The sequence below is a fragment of the Rhipicephalus sanguineus genome, chromosome 11 (assembly GCF_013339695.2).
Source record: "Rhipicephalus sanguineus isolate Rsan-2018 chromosome 11, BIME_Rsan_1.4, whole genome shotgun sequence".
Lineage (NCBI taxonomy): Eukaryota > Metazoa > Arthropoda > Arachnida > Ixodida > Ixodidae > Rhipicephalus > Rhipicephalus sanguineus.
In genome coordinates, this window is record NC_051186.1 from 96,797,637 (window position 1) to 96,817,496 (window position 19,860).

At 43.8% G+C, this 19,860-nt stretch overlaps 1 protein-coding gene across 1 annotated transcript in view; it reads left to right on the forward strand.

Annotated features, from left to right (window-relative positions):
- Nucleotides 1-19,860, forward strand: part of LOC119375247 (uncharacterized) — a 44,893-nt gene that overhangs the window by 12,593 nt on the left and 12,440 nt on the right. The window contains exons 5-7 of the mRNA XM_049411214.1: nt 1,324-1,402; nt 15,538-15,705; nt 17,845-18,097. Of these exons, the coding sequence (XP_049267171.1) occupies nt 1,324-1,402; nt 15,538-15,705; nt 17,845-18,097 (500 nt within the window). The remainder of the gene's footprint in view (nt 1-1,323; nt 1,403-15,537; nt 15,706-17,844; nt 18,098-19,860) is intronic.

Consider the following 19,860-nt stretch of genomic DNA (forward strand, 5'->3'; position numbering starts at 1 on the left):
AATGTGCCTCAATGAATCCGTAGATATCATCATCTGAACCGATACGCGCTCTCTTTGTCCTCTTCTTCATCTTCTGTTTCGCTCTTTGAGCACGTGCGCCGATTTGTCTGGCGGGGAATGCGATAACACTGATGGGGAGAGAGCGAGTACAGAGAGAGAGAGAGAGAGAGAAAGATATGCAGAAAAATAGAGAGGAGGAAAAAGAAACAAGAGAGAAAACGATACAAAGAGCGAGAAAAATATATACAGGGAGAGAAAGAAGGAAAGCGGAGGAAGGGAGAAAAGATAACAGCGAGAGAACGAGTACAGAAAGAGGGAGAGAGCGAAAGAAAAAAAAGAGAGAAATAGAAATAAAGAACATGCAAGAAAGAAAGCAAAAAAAAGACAGAAAAAGAAAGAGACAGAAAGAGAAAGAGATACAAAGAAACGCAAAAAGAAATAGAAAAAAGAAAGACAGCAAGGAAAATTCGGCAGATCCCACGTACCGTGGGAATCCATGTTATGCGAAGCATGCGCAAGAAGGTGAATGTGTCGCAATTTTATGCATTGTGCGAAACGTTACGTAATGACGCTAGAGAAATGTGCGAATGGTGTACGCACACACATATTTTGAAGAGTCGCATATGTGTTATTTAACCAGTTGTTTAGAGGTGCTTAACATTGCAACTGCAACATAGGTGTTACCAACACCAGACGCAGTAAGCTGATATGATGTGCTTATACTCTTCAATACAGGAGAGCGCGAATTCGAATAGGACAATGAAGGAACAGAGATGCACAGGGCAGCCGCTACTCGCAACTAAGCTTTATTCAGAAACGTTTCCCTCGATATATACAAAGCCCCGCGTGGCACGCGCAGGCGCACTGCACGTACTTTACAGTCACAGTTGCAGTTGTTAGAGTTGCGTTACAGTTGTTATGCTTATACTTATCCGTTATGACGGAGAACGCACGCACGTTTCATGAACCCATGTGCATGTGTGGAAGGGGTTCTTGGCAGTTCTTGAATAAGGTCATCATCACTGTGATCAGTGAGCAGCAGCAGCTGGACAGCACTTGTTATCGAATCCGTTAGTGATCGCGGCTACGAACGGCCTTTGTGTAGTGAATTGCGAGGTATGGTAGAGGTAGTGGAAAACGCGGATGGCTGTTGCGAAGAAATGATCTACGATGCCTCCTGCTCTGGCCGTGACACCGATGTCTTGCGATGCCCTGTCCACATTCAAGCCGTCTTTCATGCCGTCTAAGAACCAGCGTTGATGGGTTTTGATAAATCAATGCTGAAGTCACCGGTAATCATGAGGGACATGGTCTTCTCTGCAGAGTTATTGTAGGAAGCATTAACCCCGGTTTTGGGGTAATCCACGTCATCGACGTTGCGGACTACGTGGACGTGTGGATGGTAGCCCAGTATCTTCCAGGAGTGCTCTGTCTTCTGCTCCCTAACTTTCCTTGCGTCGGCCGCTGTGGTGTAGTGGTTACGGTGCTCGGCTGCTCACCCGAAGGTCGCTGGTTCGATCCAGGCCACGGCAGTTCTATTTCGATGGAGGCGAAATGCTAGAGGCCCGTGTACTGTGCGATGTCAGTGCACGTTAAAGAATACCAGATGGCCAAAATTTCCGGAGTCCTTTACTACGGCGTCTCTTACAATCATAACGTGGTTTTGGGACGTAAAACCGATATTACTATTATTATCACTTTCCTTCCATGTCAATGTGTATGTTCGCGGTTACTGCATCGATTGACACACTGTTATCACCTGTGGCACATACCCCCATAACATAAACTCTGGTATGCGGGTATGTGCCACACGTGACTGAGAGAAAGGGTTTCATGACGTACACGACAGGTATTTTGAGCCATTCATGTCATCACCAGTGAATCGTGTTCGCCATACACTCCTGCTATGCTATGCAAATTTTGGTATATTGCAACCTATGGAGACGACCGGTAGAGCGCCCAGACGTAGGCGGCTAGATAGATAGATAGATAGATAGATAGATAGATAGATAGATAGATAGATAGATAGATAGATAGATAGATAGATAGATAGATAGATAGATAGATAGATAGATAGATAGATAGAAATGCCCAAAGTGCCTGAGGTTCGCTAAGAAATGCTTCGCATTTAATACCCACGTATAGTACAGTACAGCAAGGAGTGGGAAAGCAAAGAGAGGGCGAGGATGAGGAAGATGGGAGCTGAGAGGGCGAATTATTGCAGAGTCTTGTATACTGTGCTGTAGGAAGGGGTGGGAAAGAGAACGCAGGGTAAGGGGGAGAGAAAGGAGGAGAGAAACGCCACCAGCTCCACTGATTCCTCAGTCTTCGCGCCACTAGTGCGTAGCTTCTTCTATGCTTTTTTTTTCTTAATCTTGCGTGAATCTTATTCTCGTGAGAGCAAAGTGAGCCGCGGGATTGTGACAACAGAAGCTAAACATTTTTGACAACGCAGGTAAACAGAAAATATTGGAATAGGCAATGCCGCCTGGAAGTTAGCTGCAATATTCCTTGGATGACTCACGAAGTTATGGCCTTTACTGACTTCAATGACATGTTTACATTATTTTTTATGATAAATATATTTAAAAAATCGCAATACATGGCCGCATGCCGAACTTGGTTAAATCTGTATATTGACTACAGTAACAAGCCTAGTCAGAGGTGGCGATAAGGCGATTGATAATAACGTTGAAAATTAAGTGCTAGAGCCATGCGTACCCGTCATGGGTACGTTTGTATTAAACCTTTTAATCATGGCTAACCACTATTTAAAGGCGATAAGGGGTGCACTGTAAGATATGAAATATTTAGTGATTCCCAGCGAAAGCTTTAAAAGGCCGGGCAGTAGTGAAGCGTAGACAGCTGGCAATATGTGCAGAATACACATACGAAGTAACTGAACGTTGGCGAGAATGGTTGTACATGCATACATTGTCATACATGCATTTCGAGTTACTGTCTAAAAGCTGAAAAAAAAAGTATAACACTTCAAAGCAGAACTGAATTGCTGTTACGCCTTTAAGAATCGATACTTTCTCACCCGCCAAGCCAAATTTATTACAGAGTAATAAGAAATACCTTCCTGCTTCGTAGAGCGATCTCGTTTTTTTTTACTTTTCCCGTCCTACGCTTCCCCGTATATGCATGCCGACAGAAAAACAATTTGAAAGACGTCATACCATCCGAACGCTTTCATCCTGCAGTTGAGGTGTTCTCTCGCGCTTACCAGACATGCACGCATAGATCAAAAGTGGAATGAGCAAGTTAGAGAGGCAGGTGTGAAAGAAGCACTGGAATATACGCGACGACCAGATGACAACGCCACAACTCATACTGAAAACTATCAGGCGTTAGCGTTCGCTTAACCAGCCCGCACGACATATTTACGATTCATAAAGCTCAGGCATCACCACAGTTGTGCATGTGTTTCATGGTGCGACTCATTGAGCATTGGCTGTTTATAGTTTCCAACTGCCGCAAGAAGTTCCTTACACACGGCTGACCATTCTTTATAAGTGTTACCAATGACACTTGAAGTTTGGAGTCAACATTTGGAGTCAACACCGGAGCTGATCAATCGAAGCTATGTATACATACATACATATATATATATATATATATATATATATATCAATCGAAGCTTTATAACACCCTTTCTTGCTTGCCAGTAATTGTAATTGACTGTTTTTTAGAAGTGACTGAGCTATGCCCTACGTATTGCTCGTAGGGTATACATAGCCTTCATGGCTGGATCCCGATTCATGCGCTTATTTTTGCCGTTGTTCCTACCCCACATGGCCTGAGCGTATTCTACGACCTGGAGACCTGCGCTGCCTCTGGACATGCTACAGGACGGTTGGAAATATGACAGTGACTTATTAATTTTTTCTTAACTGCCGGCATGTCCTGCTATTTTTCTCGTGAATGCTGGTAACAGCTCCAAAGTTCACGACTTTATTAGATACGGCGTTGACGTTTACGAGTGGCAGTATAACTAACAAGCAAATAGTAGGAGCGTCGAGCCAGAAGAGAATGCTGACTTCAAGCTCTGGGAAGGCACTCCGCAGAGGAGCAATCTCTCCTTCAGGGCTACTAAAATCACTGGTTCGGACGTCGAGAGGACTGAACGCAACTGCATGCATGGGGTAAGTAGGGACATGCAGAAAGAAATTAGGCGGGCGTAACTCTAAATGACGCGATCTTATCATAGTGCGCACTACAGCAATGTGAACCCAGCAATTAAAGTATCTTTAACAATAAGCTGTAATTTGTAGCGCGCTTTTTCTTCACACTAACTTTGAATTTTATAAAACACTTTCGTGTACACTTGGCGCATCAATGGGCCTGGAATTGAGCACTCAAAGAAGCATCACTCGTTAGGGGTAATTATCAAACAAAAACTATTATTGACGCTGCTAAAACACGTTAAGCACAAGAACATACATCCTCAAATATATAGGCAGAAAGGCGTGGATCTCGTCGGTAAGGTATCTGCTGTAGTCTTATTATGCTGCATATTTAGGTGTTTTTTTTTCAACATAGATCCTTCAAAACATGAGCAATACCTGCAACACGAATAAGAATATTCTTGTTGCACGGGGACTCACGTTGTATGCACGGGCGTCGGTCTTCTATGTGTTCGTGCATGGTGACACTAATCGTCACAGCAGAAGTTTGTGATATGCGACCGCTCTGCAGGGACCACCCGACCTGTCAGGCGGGGGTCACTACAGATCTCATTTTTCACCTTTTCTTTGGCCTAACCTGCAACGCCTTACCCGAGCGCTAGCAAAAGCCAAGTGCGACGCTTCATAGAGGACATGGGCACTATAACCGAGACACTGCGCAACTACGAGCCGGCCCAAAAGGTGTTCCGACGTTATAATACCGCCTCTATCTTCAGCGCATGAATTGAGAGAGTGTTCAGTGTGGCAGCTGACCTCTTAGTGAGGAAACGTGGAAGAATAACTTCGCAACGACAACATCGAAACACAACTCCTGTTCAAAGTTAACAACGTATAACACTATACCACAGAAGCCACAATAATCCTACCAGCCTTCTCTCTACCATGCAAGTCACAGTAGTTCGTTGTAGTTTGGGTGAACTTGTGTTATTGTGTTACGGCAGTAAAATTTTCACGGAAAGTAATGCAAAATTAAACGATTATCGTTCTGTAATTTATCATTTGCTTTTAAGGAATGTTTTGACCAATGCCATCAATTACATTTTAAAGCAAGTTGCTGTAATTGTAATGGGTTATTTATTTTCTTTAGCGTGTATTTAAGTCTGCAACTAGATTCCGTTCATGCTTGAATTATAGCATGAGGACCTAACCTGCGGTATGACCCCGCTTAGTATCATTAAGGTCTCGGTCTGTGCATATTTTTGCAAAAAAAAAGAAAATTGTGGCTGAAGCGGCCGCTCTTGAGAAGCGTGATTTGGACGGCACTTGTAAACGACGTATAGGAAACCCAGGTAAGAATGTGAAGACGTTCGTTTTCTAGTAAATTGTATTTCAATCATTTTCCCTGCAGGATATATTGCGATATCGGGTGACATGCAGCTGTTACAAATCGCATGTGCTCGTCTCTACGTCTATTGTGCTGTAGGTAAGGAAAGTCCACAGAATATTTTTTTTCTGCTTTCATTGTTTCTTTCTTCGAACCACATTTGCGGCGTATTTGAGGAACGTAGCAGAAACATTCTCGCAGTACACAGAGGGAACTCTATAAGTACCATTTCAAAGAAGCGAAGCATGTCGGAAAAGAACGCTTTACACAATTCAGGAGCTTTTTTTTTGGTTCGAACCTAATTACTTGCACAGCCCAGTTCCGAGATTGAACCACTTTGTGTTCAATGTGGCGCAAATTGGCATGACAGTTATGAAATACACTCACTTGCATTATTAGGCGAATGTTTCATAACTCAGGGATTTAGGCGTCGTACGCGAAAAAAATTGGCGAAGCGTCCACTAAGCCCCGCAAGGTTCGGAACAGCGAAACTGGACGATTCTGAAGACTAATCTGGTTGCTTCTAGTTTCTGAAGAATAATCTGGTTGTGTCTGCACCATAGCTATATAGGTGATGCATGTTGTTTCTAGGTTGCTTCTAGGCTGTTGCTAGGATTTAGCTAGGTGATTCTAGGTGGTTTCTACGTTGATTCTCAGCGCAGAGAGGTTCGGGTTAAGCCAACGACTGTCACAGACACGAAACGGATGTACAAACTCCAGAGACAGAAACTCGCGCTGAAACCAAGCGTTCGCACGTCTCATAGATCTATGGGTACGTCGTCGTTGGCGTAGGCCTTCCATCGCTTAGGGGTCTTCTCGCCGCCGCCGTTGCTTTTCCCGTTGCCTAGTATTATAAGGTAAGTAGTCATGATGATATGATAACCGACTAGGACTGATACGCCTCAGAGGAATTGTTCCTACTGTTCTTATTCGGAGCTCCCAGCGCTCTTTAAGAAACGGGTCACGAATGTGTAGGGCTTCTTTTGTGGCCATCCATTCTCGGGAGCTGCACGAACTGCAAGAAAGAAGCGATGGGGTCACGGTGATCACATTGGCCGGTTAACAATTCATCCCTGCGCTATAATTTACTCGCCACGGTTTGTCGTATGCTCACCCGCCATCATAGGCTTGAGCACAGTGGGGAAAGCGGGGGCGCCCTTCGTAGGGGCACAGGGTGTGCCTCGTGCTCCTACTCAGTCGGAGGGCTATGGTTATGCATGTTTTTAAGGAAAAGGTGGTACAGGATCCCTGGTGTTGCATTCCAAGCCCGTTTTACTTCCCATTTTTGCCTCCAGAAAGCCGTGGACGAAAGGCAGTCCGTTGTGAGAGGCACGTACTCCTTTCAGTAGCAGTCATGAATCATTTGCGACTTTTCATTCTTTTCGCACTCGACCAATGCGGGGGGGGGGGGAAGGGTAGAGGAGGTCGCTGAAGCGCACCCCCCACCCCCTATTGGTTGGAGAACCCGAAAGCTTGCAACCCTTGCAGGTACTAACTGATGTTTTATTTGCAAAATGAGCTCTTACCCAGTACTTCTCCATATACGAACAAGTTAAAGCTGTTGCTAATGTTGCGGCTATTGTTAGCGAAGGTGGCCAGCAAACGGGGAAGAACACTTACACGAACAGAAACCGTTGTTGACTGGTGCAACTTTTCTTTTTATAGTCACATTTTCTCTGCTTTATGTCTGCTATGCGGCGGATGAGGGCCGGCGACATACGGGAAGTGACAAAGCAAAGCAAAATGAAAGCCAAGGGTGGAACGAGTACGTTGTGAATCAGACGCTACATCTAATGAAGGTCGCCGAGGTAAGTTCTATTTTCCATTCACTCCTTGTATGTTGCACTCAGGGCTGAAATGCAGCAAAGTAGCCTTCGTATTGAAGCCACCCTTGACAACAAGCCTTGAATAGCTGAAGACTCAACTTTAATTTAACATAACGGCGTCCTGCGTGGTACAGGAACTTCGAGGACGAGATGAGACCAGTTGCTGACATGGTACGAAATTGCTCACATTGCACTGCTCACATATTACTCATTATGTGCCTTAGTTTGCTCAAATTATATAGAGCTATCTAAAATTACTGGCAGCGGTAAGAAGGGGCGATTGAAATCTGCGATATATCAATCAGTGTCATTCCTCATTTATTCTACTTTGGTTATATCGTCTTCATTGCTGTTTATGTATCTTGCTCCTTCATTCATGCTACACTTCTTTTCCTTCCTTTCCGATGATTACGCAGTTGGCTTGCCCCTCTTGGGTAGAAGTGTTAGCCATAACATATACACATGTGCGTATATGTTATGTACAGCAATCACAGATTCAAACGAGAAATCACATTTTTTAGTACAACGACTGATATACCCATTTGAACTAAAACGTGAACTAAAAACGGTGGGAACGAAAGTAAGCTTGTTACTTAGCCCTAAATTGTCCTTATTCAATCCGTAAGTACTGTACATGTGTTTATGTTTTCATAAGAAATAATTAATGAGCATTAATATTGTGTATAACAAAGAAAAACGAGCCCTTAAAGTTAACACTTCTTTCCTTCATAACAAATATTTGTATTCTTATTATTATAAATTATATAAATATCAATATAAATGCCAGCCGTACTCTATTCAGCATGCTCAAGTAGGTATGTGCTGCAAATTTTAAACAGTTCGGAAACCGAAGTTGAAATCGGTTCATCTCGAAGACTGTTTTAAAATGTGCTTTGTCTACGTCATCATCGTGATCATCATTTTCAGCTTATCGAGGTTCAGTGTAGGACGAAGGCCTCTCCCAATGTTCTCTAGTTTACCTTACCCTGTTCGAGCTGATTTAATTTTTTCCGTGCAAACTTCTTAATATCGTCACTGCATTTAACTCTAACTTCTTCGACTGCGTTTCGCATGGCTTGGTAACCATTCTGCTGCTCTTACTCTCCATGTGTTGTCTGTTCTGTGCATTATGAGCTCAGTCCCGTTCGATTTATTTCGTTGATTTCAACTAGAATATACCCTACCGCTGTTTGTTGTAGATCCATTCCGTGTTCCTCGGATCTCTTAATTTCACTCCTATTATTTTCCATTTCCTTGCGCGCGGCGTGGAGCTCAGTTTTTCCTCTAGTTACTTTGTTATCTTTCATGTTTCAGGTCAATATTTTATAACTGGCAGTACGCAGCCATTGTAATTTTTTCACTTTTTTGCTCTCATTATTTGGGAGTGCCTATCGAATGCCCTCGAGCCCAGTTTTATTCTTCGGCGGATTTCCTTTTCGTCATTAGGCTCTCCCACTAGTACTTGTCCTAAGTATACATATTCTTGTATGCACTCAAAGGCATGGTTTCCAATGGTGAGCTATATGTCTTTCGCCGGGTTATCGCACATTATCTTTGTCCTCGTCATATTCTCTTTATTGTTCAATGTCCTTGCACGATTTGAAATGTGTGTCGCATTGTAATGAACTTCCTCTATAAATTTGACGTTTCACAGGCACAAATTTGTGAAGCCCGCAAAAAGCATCTATTGTCGTCAGAGGGCGACATGCTTACAATGGAAATATGTGACGTTGCTTCGGTGCAATACCTTCATCGGCTGGAAGAGAACGACAGAATGACACAGTCGTGTCACAATGCATATGAATTATTGTGTAATTGTGCCTTCCATGAGCCGATTTCAATATTTAAAACTGTCAAGAGTAACTCAAAGGAATGCCTACTTCTGGTTCCCGGATAAATAACCTAATGTATCGCTATCAAGATTATGGCTGTATTTCAAAATTATGAAGGCCAATAGCGAAATCCACAGTGATACAAACAGCGTAGGACTCGACGCCGTGCTTGTCCAGAAGACAGACAAACTTGTTCAGGTCATCGTTGCCACTTTCTCACAAATCGCACCGAATTTCTTGCAGGCACTACACGACATTCCACATCATATGACTGTGCGCTTGCTCAAGTCATTACAGAAGAAAAATTCCGCAGGATGGCATGGGACTGACACGGAGATAGAAGGAACAGCAAACTATTTAGGGTCGACATATGGAATTTCTTGGATTGACCTCACAAACATAGGTCTTGGAGACGTGAGTGTAGTTATCAAGCATTTATGTAAGCGGAAAACCTTATTCGGGGTGATTGTGTGGTCTTGGTTATCATTTCTTTTATCCTTGTTTGCGCCCCATATATTTTATGTGAAAAGTTTATTTATCGTGCCAAGGAAATAATTTCAGAGATTGATTGGACCATGTAGAGCAGGAAACTCGCCGCTTTATGCAGAAATTAACAAGAAAGTAACAATTTCTTTAAAATTAGAACCATTTCTATATATATCAGTTGATTAGACAGTTACGCAAATTGCAGTTTTCTGTTCTGAATTTCAAAGGCCCGGTGTGAAGTAACAAGCATGGTGTCAGGTGCACGCGCTGTAGGTGAGCAAAGGCTGCATATTGGGAAGATCGCTGTTGTATATATTGCCCTAATATCGCTTTTTGGCTGTGCGCTAAAGTGGCTGGTTGAGGAAAAGCGACCAAGTAATAGCAGACTGAGTAATTTAACACCGGACATTTTACGGGACCCAATAGAGCGCTGTCACCGACCGCGATGGTATCACAATACGACTTGAGATTTTGCTGCAAAGGAACCCTGCCACTGGCGCTCCAGCATGGCGAAAAGCAGTGGCATAGCGGAGCGAACGTTGCAGATTGCTCAACGTGCCTGTACACGTTAGGGATGATCGAACGCGACCTCCAATCGTAGGCGCACTTGTAGGGATGTCTTATAGCGGATGGTTCAGCCTTCGCATCCGCCGGAGATGCACAACAAAAAGGGCTCACGGGTCAGATAATATATTATTATTTGATTTGGATACAGAAACACACAAGTTACACCGAGGAAATAGGGAGGGAGCAGCCTGACAACTGGCACGTACAGGGGCGCAACGCCTGCCTACTCTTTCAGTGGGAACGAGATGTTTCGGAAAGAAAGATAGAATCAAGAAACGAAGAAAGAAGATAGAAAGCTAACCAATGACATATACGGGGGCAAAAATAAGTAGTTAGATGAAAAATATACATAAACGCGAGGCCAAATCGATGTTGATTATGAAGGTTAGCAGGGCTTGATGAGCGTGGTCGATCCAAGCAGCGTACCCTGCCTGAAACGGGCAGTCATCAGGGGTTGCACACTTAAGTGAAAGTCCATATTCCTTGATGAGCAGTGCCCGCTGCAACACGAATGCGGGGCACTCTAAAACAAGGCGTCATATGCCTCACAGGAGCTACAAGACGTACATTAAAAGAGACATTACGTGCAAAGACGAACACAAGAGACAAGTCATGACACCACAAACGCCGACTAAAAACTGAAAAATGCGCACAACGGCAGAATAGAAGGCAGACGCAAAAAAATTTACACGTCCTTCTCCTGAAACATTAGAGCAATGCACAGAAATTCTTTTCTGTCCAGAAATTATTCCCCTTAACGTTTCAGGAGAACCACGTATGCTAGAAATATTATCTGAGATCTTCAAACAGCTCTTAAACTTCTCGTTGAAACATTCTAAAATTACAGAAACCGGCGTAGCCATGTCATACTTTAAGACTTATCTCACTAAGTCGAGTGAGCACAAAACGAGTGCCAGCTATAACGCACAGGTTACGCATGTTTTATATGTGGAATGAATGAAAGAATATATGAATAATTGAATGAATGAATGAATGAATGAATGAATGAATGAATGAATGAATGAATGAATGAATGAATGAATGAATGAAAACAACGTTCTTTTTATACTTGCGTGGCAATGGCCACTGTCTCTGCATGTTTAATGAAGTCGGTTTTGTTAAATCCGAGCATGGTTGGAGAAAGCACTACTAACAAGCGTGTCGTAGGTAGGCATTCTTTACATTCATAGCGTATCTCACTGGCCAAATGAAGTGGGCGCCGGACACAGCTTTATTATTGCTTTCAGGGCTGCCAATAAACTAGTTAAGGTATGTGCCGTCGTACAGAGAAAGATTGAGGGGCTAATAGACAAGAAGCGGACTGACATTTGTTCATAAAACATGCCAACAAGTTTACTGATTCCCGTACACTTCTGGTGTATAATATTCCGTTAAGCTGCGGCCGCTTCAATGTAGGACATACGGGTCGCTGTGTTAACCCATATTTAATGAAACATAACAGATCGCTTAGTGGAGGCTGAGCATCCAATCTACATTTGCGTTGTCAAGAGTGTAGGAGCACGCCAAAATTCAATGAATGGGTGGTTTTATAGAGGCGCAGGCATGAAGAAACCAGTCTAATGGTTGAGGCCTGGCATATCGATATTAGCGGTAGCGCATGCGTGAGACAACTCTCGGTTAAGTAGCATAAGAAGTACCTGAACAGTTATTTCTCACGTAGACGACCATGCTTGCCGGACTGTTAGGTATTGCATCTCGCCTGGGCATGTGCGGATAAGTAAGTTTTTTGTGGCTACCTTCTTTTTCGATGCTGTGCGACCATTTGTGTTGTTTGTCGGACTTTGTGGTGTCTTGACTTCTCATTTGTGTCCGTGCTTGCACGGCCTGACTCTATAACATGAATACCTAACAATTAGCTCAGATTTCTGTTATTCTAAGACGCACACAAAGGGCTGTGCACATTACATTGCAGTTATAATTGTTCGAGTATTCACACAGAGCCGACTGTAAGCATGCGTGGTCCGGCCCATTCAGCCGTGCCTGGCCGTGTTAAATAAGGCAGCAAACGCGCCCTTACGTGTCCTGTAGCACGTCGCGCTTATTTAAACGTCATTCTCTGACCACACACAGCTAGACGGCCCGCACAAAATCATAGTTTTTCTAGGCTTATTCCGGCATCTACGAACTATTCACGCCCGGATTGTTCGTTGCACTACGACATTAACAAGGACATAAGACTACGGTGATTCTTCGTCTGCAGTGCCTAGTAATTGTTCGCGCAGATAAAAAATATGCGTGAGTTCATATAATATTGAACGGGCAAAAACAAACTCGGTAGATCGCACGTCTTGCGGGAATCGGTGTCATGCGAAGCAGTCGGCGAACATTTGTCTATACTGCATTTTTTTTTGCTTTGAGCCAAGCGTTACGAGGTGGATCGACCTGTTTTTTTCACTATAGTAGTTCTACGTACATCGCGGGCTTGCCAGGAACGTCGACTACACTGGTTTTTAAAGGGTAACTTATGCTCTGACGTAACGCCAGCGCTCACGTTTCACCACAGACGTCCCTATTATCAAAACGAAGTGTACTTTACGGTGCGACGATGATGTGAATTTCACACGTAACTTTGGTTAGCGTATTCTTCCCGAGTCGATGAATATTTCAATATAGCTTGCTGAATCATAGCACTAAAATGTAATGCTTATAAAAGCCGATCCAACAGTGAAACCACAACTTACGGTAACCTGACATGACGCCTGTATCGTAGAAGTACATATGTAGTGTTAATTGAGCTGTTAGAAAATTAGATAGCCTGCACTGAGACCACATTTGTCCCTGCACCGATATTACGTCTCTATAGGGTCGTTTTACAAAGGTGTTTCGAAACCTGGTGTGGCGCTGTGGTAGAATATGTGAATGCAACGTTGAACGCTTGGGTTCTATTCCTGCTAGGATCTTGATTTTTATTCTTTCCATTCGTCGGTTAAACACTGCCGATGTCGGTTTTTCTTAGCACTTTCGCATTTGAATTACCAATGTAAGTAGTCACTGTTCCTGGGTAGATAAGAACTGTCAATAATCTGTGGCGCATACCCGCATACTCCGGCGCGTGGCATACGGATATGTGCCACGCGTGTATATAGTAACGGTTTGTACGACGTACGCGATAACATTTTCATGTTATTTATGTGTCTAGACCGTCATATTCATCAGACCCTCTTACCCTCCCATACCAGTTTTGGTCCACACCACGTTAAGGAGGCGATCACGAGAGCACCCAGACGTAGGCGGCTATAGAGATAGATAGATAGATAGATAGATAGATAGATAGATAGATAGATAGATAGATAGATAGATAGATAGATAGATAGATAGATAGATAGATAGATAGATAGATAGATAGATAGATAGATAGATAGATAGATATAAACGCTCAAAGTGCCTTTGGTTCGCTAAGAAATCCTTCACACTTAAAATTAGCGCATCTTGCACTAAGTCGCGGAAGGCTGGGTGCGAGCAGAGCTGGTGGGCATAGCTGGCCCTGGCTTGGCTAGGGTTTTACCTTCTCACTTCTCTATTTCCCACCTCTTGCTATACTAGACTATACAAGGATATGCTTGCTCTTTTTTCCCTATCCTCTCTCTGTGTCTATGTCTTTCTGTCTTTTTTCTCTGTGTATTTCTTTCTCTGCCTTTCTATATTTTTACCTCTTTCTTCGCTTTCTTTATATCTTTATGCTCTTTCTCTGTCTTTCTTTCTATCTTCTTTCATTCTCTTCCTTTCTCTCTCTGTAGTTTTTCTCTCGCCCTATTTTTCTCTCATTCTTATCTTTCTTGCTACTTCTCGCTTCCTCTTTCTTTCTAGCTCTTTCTTTCTCTCTCTCCCCCTTCTCTTTTCCTTGCTCCTGACCCTCAATGCCCTATGCTGCCCTCATGTTATACTATACTATACAAGGCTAAGCTACGCCTTGCTAGTCTGCGTGGGTACCCGAGTATTTGCGACACTCCCCTTCGCATTGTGAGGACGCGGGCTCGAATGTCGCCTCGCCAATGTTTTTTCGGCACAAATTACCGTCTTTCTATATCGTTCTGTCTTTCACTTTCTTTCTCTCTCTGTACTCGTTCACTCGCTCATCAGAGTTGTTGCATCACACGCCTGACAAACCGGAGCACGTGTTCTGGGAGCGAAGCACATGAGGAAGGAGAGGAAGGCGATGAAAAAAAAAGAACGAACAAAAAGCGTGCCATTTCATGATGCTGATAATTTTTCATCTACGACACACAACAACCCTCGACCCTAAGAGCTGTTCTGTAAAAAGAACAGAAATGAATTGGAAGAGGACGAGGAGAGAGCGTGCCGGTTCTTGATGATGGTAATTTTCCATCCAGGACACACTTCCAGCCTCGACCCTAACAGGTCTGCTGTAGTATATGAAACATCTGCAGCGAGTGTGAGGTTTCCCTTCGCACGCATGGTGCACCGAAAGTGTTGATATCAGGTTTCTAAATTAATCCTTTCCATCTTTCTTTCCCTTTCCCCCTCCCCTTAGTGTAGGGTAACAAACCGGATGCTACAATTCTGGTTAACCTCCCTGCCTTTCTCTCGTTTATTATCTCTCTCTCTCCCTCCCGTATGTACAACCTAAGGTAAGTGCAAAATGTGTTAGCACGTGAAAGACTTCTATGTGGTTTTCTGCTGCTACTCATCCAAGCGTCTCCTGCCGTTCTCGTCATTGAACTGTCGCCATGCAACGTTCAGCATGGCATGCACTGACATAGATGATAAAAAATCATATTGCTTCAGTGCATATTGTGCTGAAACTGAAATCCATAGCAGAGTGAAGTTTTCTTGGAGGCAACTCGGAACTAGTGCAGAGCAAGCGAAACGGCATGCGTACACTAATGCTACATGTGCGAAACAAATCAATGTCAGATACCCAAACAGACATAAAGGGTAACAGGTAGCGATTAGTTTTTAGGAGATTAACAGTCCCCACACACTAACGTTTGGTTTTACCTCCACATTCTCATTTATCCAGCGCCTAGAGCAAATTGTCTCAAGCTATTTGGCTGACGATTAGGTTGTAGATGACAGTACGCGCTTTGAAGTTGTTAAAATTCAGGCGTTGTGGCTAGTTCGCTCGATCAAATACGTGCGCGGAAAATGCACCTGTTTTTCATATAGTAAGCGATATATCATTTCAAAAGAGAATGCGTAATTTCGGTGAAAGATGAATTGACATTAGCTTTAAAAAACTGGACTGCCCATCATCAATGTGTTGTGGTGCTGCGTGTGCCTCTTCGCAATCGTCATAGCTTGTGTGAATTTATTTCCGATTATTCCCATAGCTTATAGCAGCAGCGAAAGCAAGGATTGGAAACTATCCCTGCTACAAGGACGTGGGATGCTTCACGCCGAAGACCAGAATGAGCCTCGAGATTGCTGTGCCCGACTCTCCAGAAGAAGTAGGGGCTGAAATAACCTTCTTCACAGACGGCGGCGGCGGAGGGGTGCACGTGACTCATAAGAATTGGTCGGAAATGCTGGCGAAAGGGCGCTGGAATATGAAAAGACCACTCGTCGCTATAATACACGGATTTACCGAGAGTGGAGAGAAACCCTGGGTCATCTCTATGAAAGACGCACTCATAAAACATGTACGCTTCATTAATTTTAGCTAATCTTCGTTTTCGTGCGTTTTGCCAATGTGATTTTGCTATTGAACAGTAATGACACCGGAGTGTTTCAAAAGACTGAAGACCTCAACAGAGAAATTGTTAAAATAGACTTGAAGATAAATATGAAATAGAAAAAGGTACTTCTCGATAGCCCTGTATGAGAACAAGAATTCAATACTGGCGACCAGACATTCGAATCTGGGCCATGTAATGAATATCTAGGTCAATCACGTGAAGTATCTAGGATAAGTGAGACTGCTCATCGCAATGAAATTCACTAAAGAATAAGCAGAGACTTCGGCTGTACCAAGAGTAATTGTGAAGTCTTGATTGGCCACTCAACGCTGCACCTTTGGCGGAAAGTCTAAAATCATTGCTTTGTAATAGTACTAAGACAAGTGGCAGAAACTTCCACCATACCAAAGACACTTGAAACGTTGGGGCCTGCGCAGCGTGCGATGAAAGACATAATGATATTTGTAAATTAGGAACAGGAAGACAACAGTGTGTATTAGATGAAAAGAAGGTATGAGCCATATTGTTATGTCTATCAAAGGAAAAACTGAACCTAGTCTAGTAAAGCTGCCCAATGGGTACCGAAGGATGGGAAACACAACTGTGAATGCCAAGGATCACGAATTAAGAAATTTGTAAGAATAAAATGAAATCAGTTCGTGCAAATCAACTAAACTTGACTTCAGTGAGTGAGACCTTCGTCTGGAAGTGGATTTTACAAAGGCTGAGGATTACGAAAACTCAATTTTGAGTGATTTTTATGTGAGAACAAAAATTATGTTTGTTTCTGTGAACTTGACTGTTGAAGTTAGACTACGATACATAAGCAACAATGTACAATTTACTAATTATCTGCAGTGTTTAAGTCAAGGCGAACTTATACATTCAGAGAATTCACTTGCGTGAACTCTTACGCTATGTGAATTCTCCTGTTGCGAGGACATTTTCATTGCGGTACTGAGACTGAATGTGTGAATGTCAGTTAAGGTGTTCGCATGCCTAGTTTTGTGGTGGTTGACAACATTACAATCTATGAGCAGTGGAGCATTCGGGGCTGGACACTAGTGCGAGCATGCAGAGTTCCATTAAGCCATTAAACAACCTGGCAGACGCGTTTTGTAAAATCGTGCTGAGGCTAGCATCGCAACAGCCGCCTGTCTCGCCACTAGGGCTAGTGGACGCAGTAGCACTCATGTGTCATCTCCGAGTGCCATACTGTGTGCCACGTGCTTGTCAGCCACGTGCTTGTCAGCCAGCAAACCTTGGATGCCGGAGCAAATGCGAAAATTGACAGTCGGCGTCGGTGGCGTCAATACGGGGGAAGCAAAACATAATCATGTGATGGCATCCTGTGACGTCACTTTGACGTCACATAATGATATCATTTTTGCTTGGTAAAAGGTGGGCCGATCCCGGACGCACCCCAATCCCGCGTGAGGTGAAGTAAGCTTGCAATGCATCCGCTCCCGGTGGCAGTGCAAAACCACGTTAGGTGCAATAAGCTTGCGAGAAAGGTCAATAACAATCATCTGTAAAAAAAAAGGAAAGAGGAAAATCGCGTTCGCCTTCGAGTCGTCTTGGGCAAATGCTTAAGGGACCGTAGTTATCACTCGGACACGTGTCCTTGTGTAGTGGCATAATTTACAGCTCGTTTTCCGATGCATGTTTTCCGACTATGTTAGACTAGCAGCTCCTGATGACTTCTTAGTTTGTCCCTGTTACTATATCACTAATTATTACCTTGCACTTTGTACTATGTTACGTTGTACGGCTGCATGTGTAAATCGGCGTGGTATGTGTTAATAAGCGGTTTGGTGTTGGCGCCCGTATTTGTCAGTCTGTTCACTTCGTCCCCGTCTTTTTAGCGCCATACCTATATTCTGATGTAATTAACCAACTAGTTGAGCAACAATCCCTGCGGACCATGAGACGTTTTTCTTAATTTAGGCCTCTTTGTTCCAGGCTGGATGCAACGTACTGATTGTGGACTGGCGCAAGGGAGCAGAATTCCCTTTCTACTTCAGGGCCTCTAGGAACACGCCTGCGCCAGGTGCTCAGCTTTCGCTTCTTATTCGACAGATGATTCAGTCGTCTAAGAACGCGCTGTCCGCGAAGAGTGTCCATGTCGTGGGATTCAGCTTGGGTGCTCAAGTCGCTGGCTTCTGCGGTCGGCACTTTTATATAGCCACCAAGAAAAAGCTTGGGCGGATCACAGGTAATAATGGCAACACTTTACGAAGACAATGGATCGCGACGTTTTAATTGCATATACACGTTCCTTCACCGCTCACAGTCATGAGCCTAGTCACTGCGCGAATCATAGGCACTACGGGTACACTGTGAATATTTTTTGTTGTCGTTGTTCAGTGCGCGATACGTAACATGTGAGTCACGATGAAAGTCCCACGTTTGTTGCTGCATAAGAGTGATATTAAGGAATTAGAAATATCGGATGTGGATGGCACTGTGTATAATTAGTATTACGTAATAATGACTCACATTATGTCAATATTATTAAATGCGAAGCATTTCTTAGCGAACCTCTGGCACTTTGAGCGTATCTATCTATCTATCTATCTATCTATCTATCTATCTAGCCGCCTACGTCTGGGTGCTCTCATGATCGGCTCCTTAACTTGGTGTAGACCAAAATTTGCATGGGAGGGTAAGAGTATTTGACGAATATGATTGCCGGTTCAGGGCATGAATAACATTAAAATCCTGTCGTGTACGTCGTCAAACCCTTTCCACTAGACACGTGTGGCACATACCCGTTTACCACGGGCGGCGGGGTACGGGTATGCGCCACAGGTGATTGACAGTTTATATCTACCCAGGAACAGCGAGGGCAGACATTGGTAACTTAAATGCTAGATCGTTAAGGAAAACCAACATCGGCAGCGTTGACTCAACAAATGGAAAGAATAAAAATTGTGATCCCAGCCTGAATCGAACCCAAGCATTCTGCGCGGCAATCAGGTATTCTACCACTGAGCCACGCCAGGTCTATTAACTGGTTTGGAACAACAGCATACGCAGGCGTTATATCGGTGCAACGTCAATTGTGGTTGTGGTGCTGGCTGTCTAATTTTAAAATAACGCAATAAACACTACATGATAATCCTACGATGTGTACTCCTACGATGCAGGCGTCATATCAGATTAACGTCTGTAGTTCCAGTGTTGGCTCCGCTTTTATAGCGGTCTAATAAAGATTACATTTGTATTCCTACATTTGTATTCCGAGCAAGATATATTGAAGCATTCCTCGACCCCAGAGGAATACATTAACGAAAGTTACACATGATATCCACATCACCGCACCGTAAAGTGCACTTCGTCCGCCAGAACGACGCAGTCTCCTCTTCATTTCTTACGAGGCTGGGCGATGGCCTCATGCTGACCGAGGATGATGCCAGATTGATTGACAGCCGCTTTGTGAATTAGGCTACGTAGGCCACATACGCCCAGGTAGCCTACGAATACGACAACACCAGCCACTGAGGTTGGTCTGCGTAGCACTATCCAGGCCTACCAGCCTCGACGGCCTATACCTCACAAACGCGAAGGGTGGCTTCAGGTTCCGACATGTCGCCGGCTCTGTCGACAGACAATTTGTCGACGAAATGACCGAGGCATCCACGAGTTCCAACAGCTGTACTATACCACATACTTCACTACACATGGACCCTTCGTCACCACCGGATACTATAACAAGTCATAACCAGCTGCTGGTGCTCACTGATCACGGTGATGACGCCCTTGTTCAAGAACTGTCAAGAACTTCTTCCACACATGCACGCGGGTTCGTGAAACGTGTGTGCGTTCTCGGGACATGTATAAGCACTACATATCACCGTAACGCTTCTGGTGTTGGTAATACCTACGTTGCCATTGGCAGCGTTACCCAACCGTAAACAAGTGGTTATATAACACACATGCGGCTCTTCAGCATATATATGTGTGCGCACAAAATTT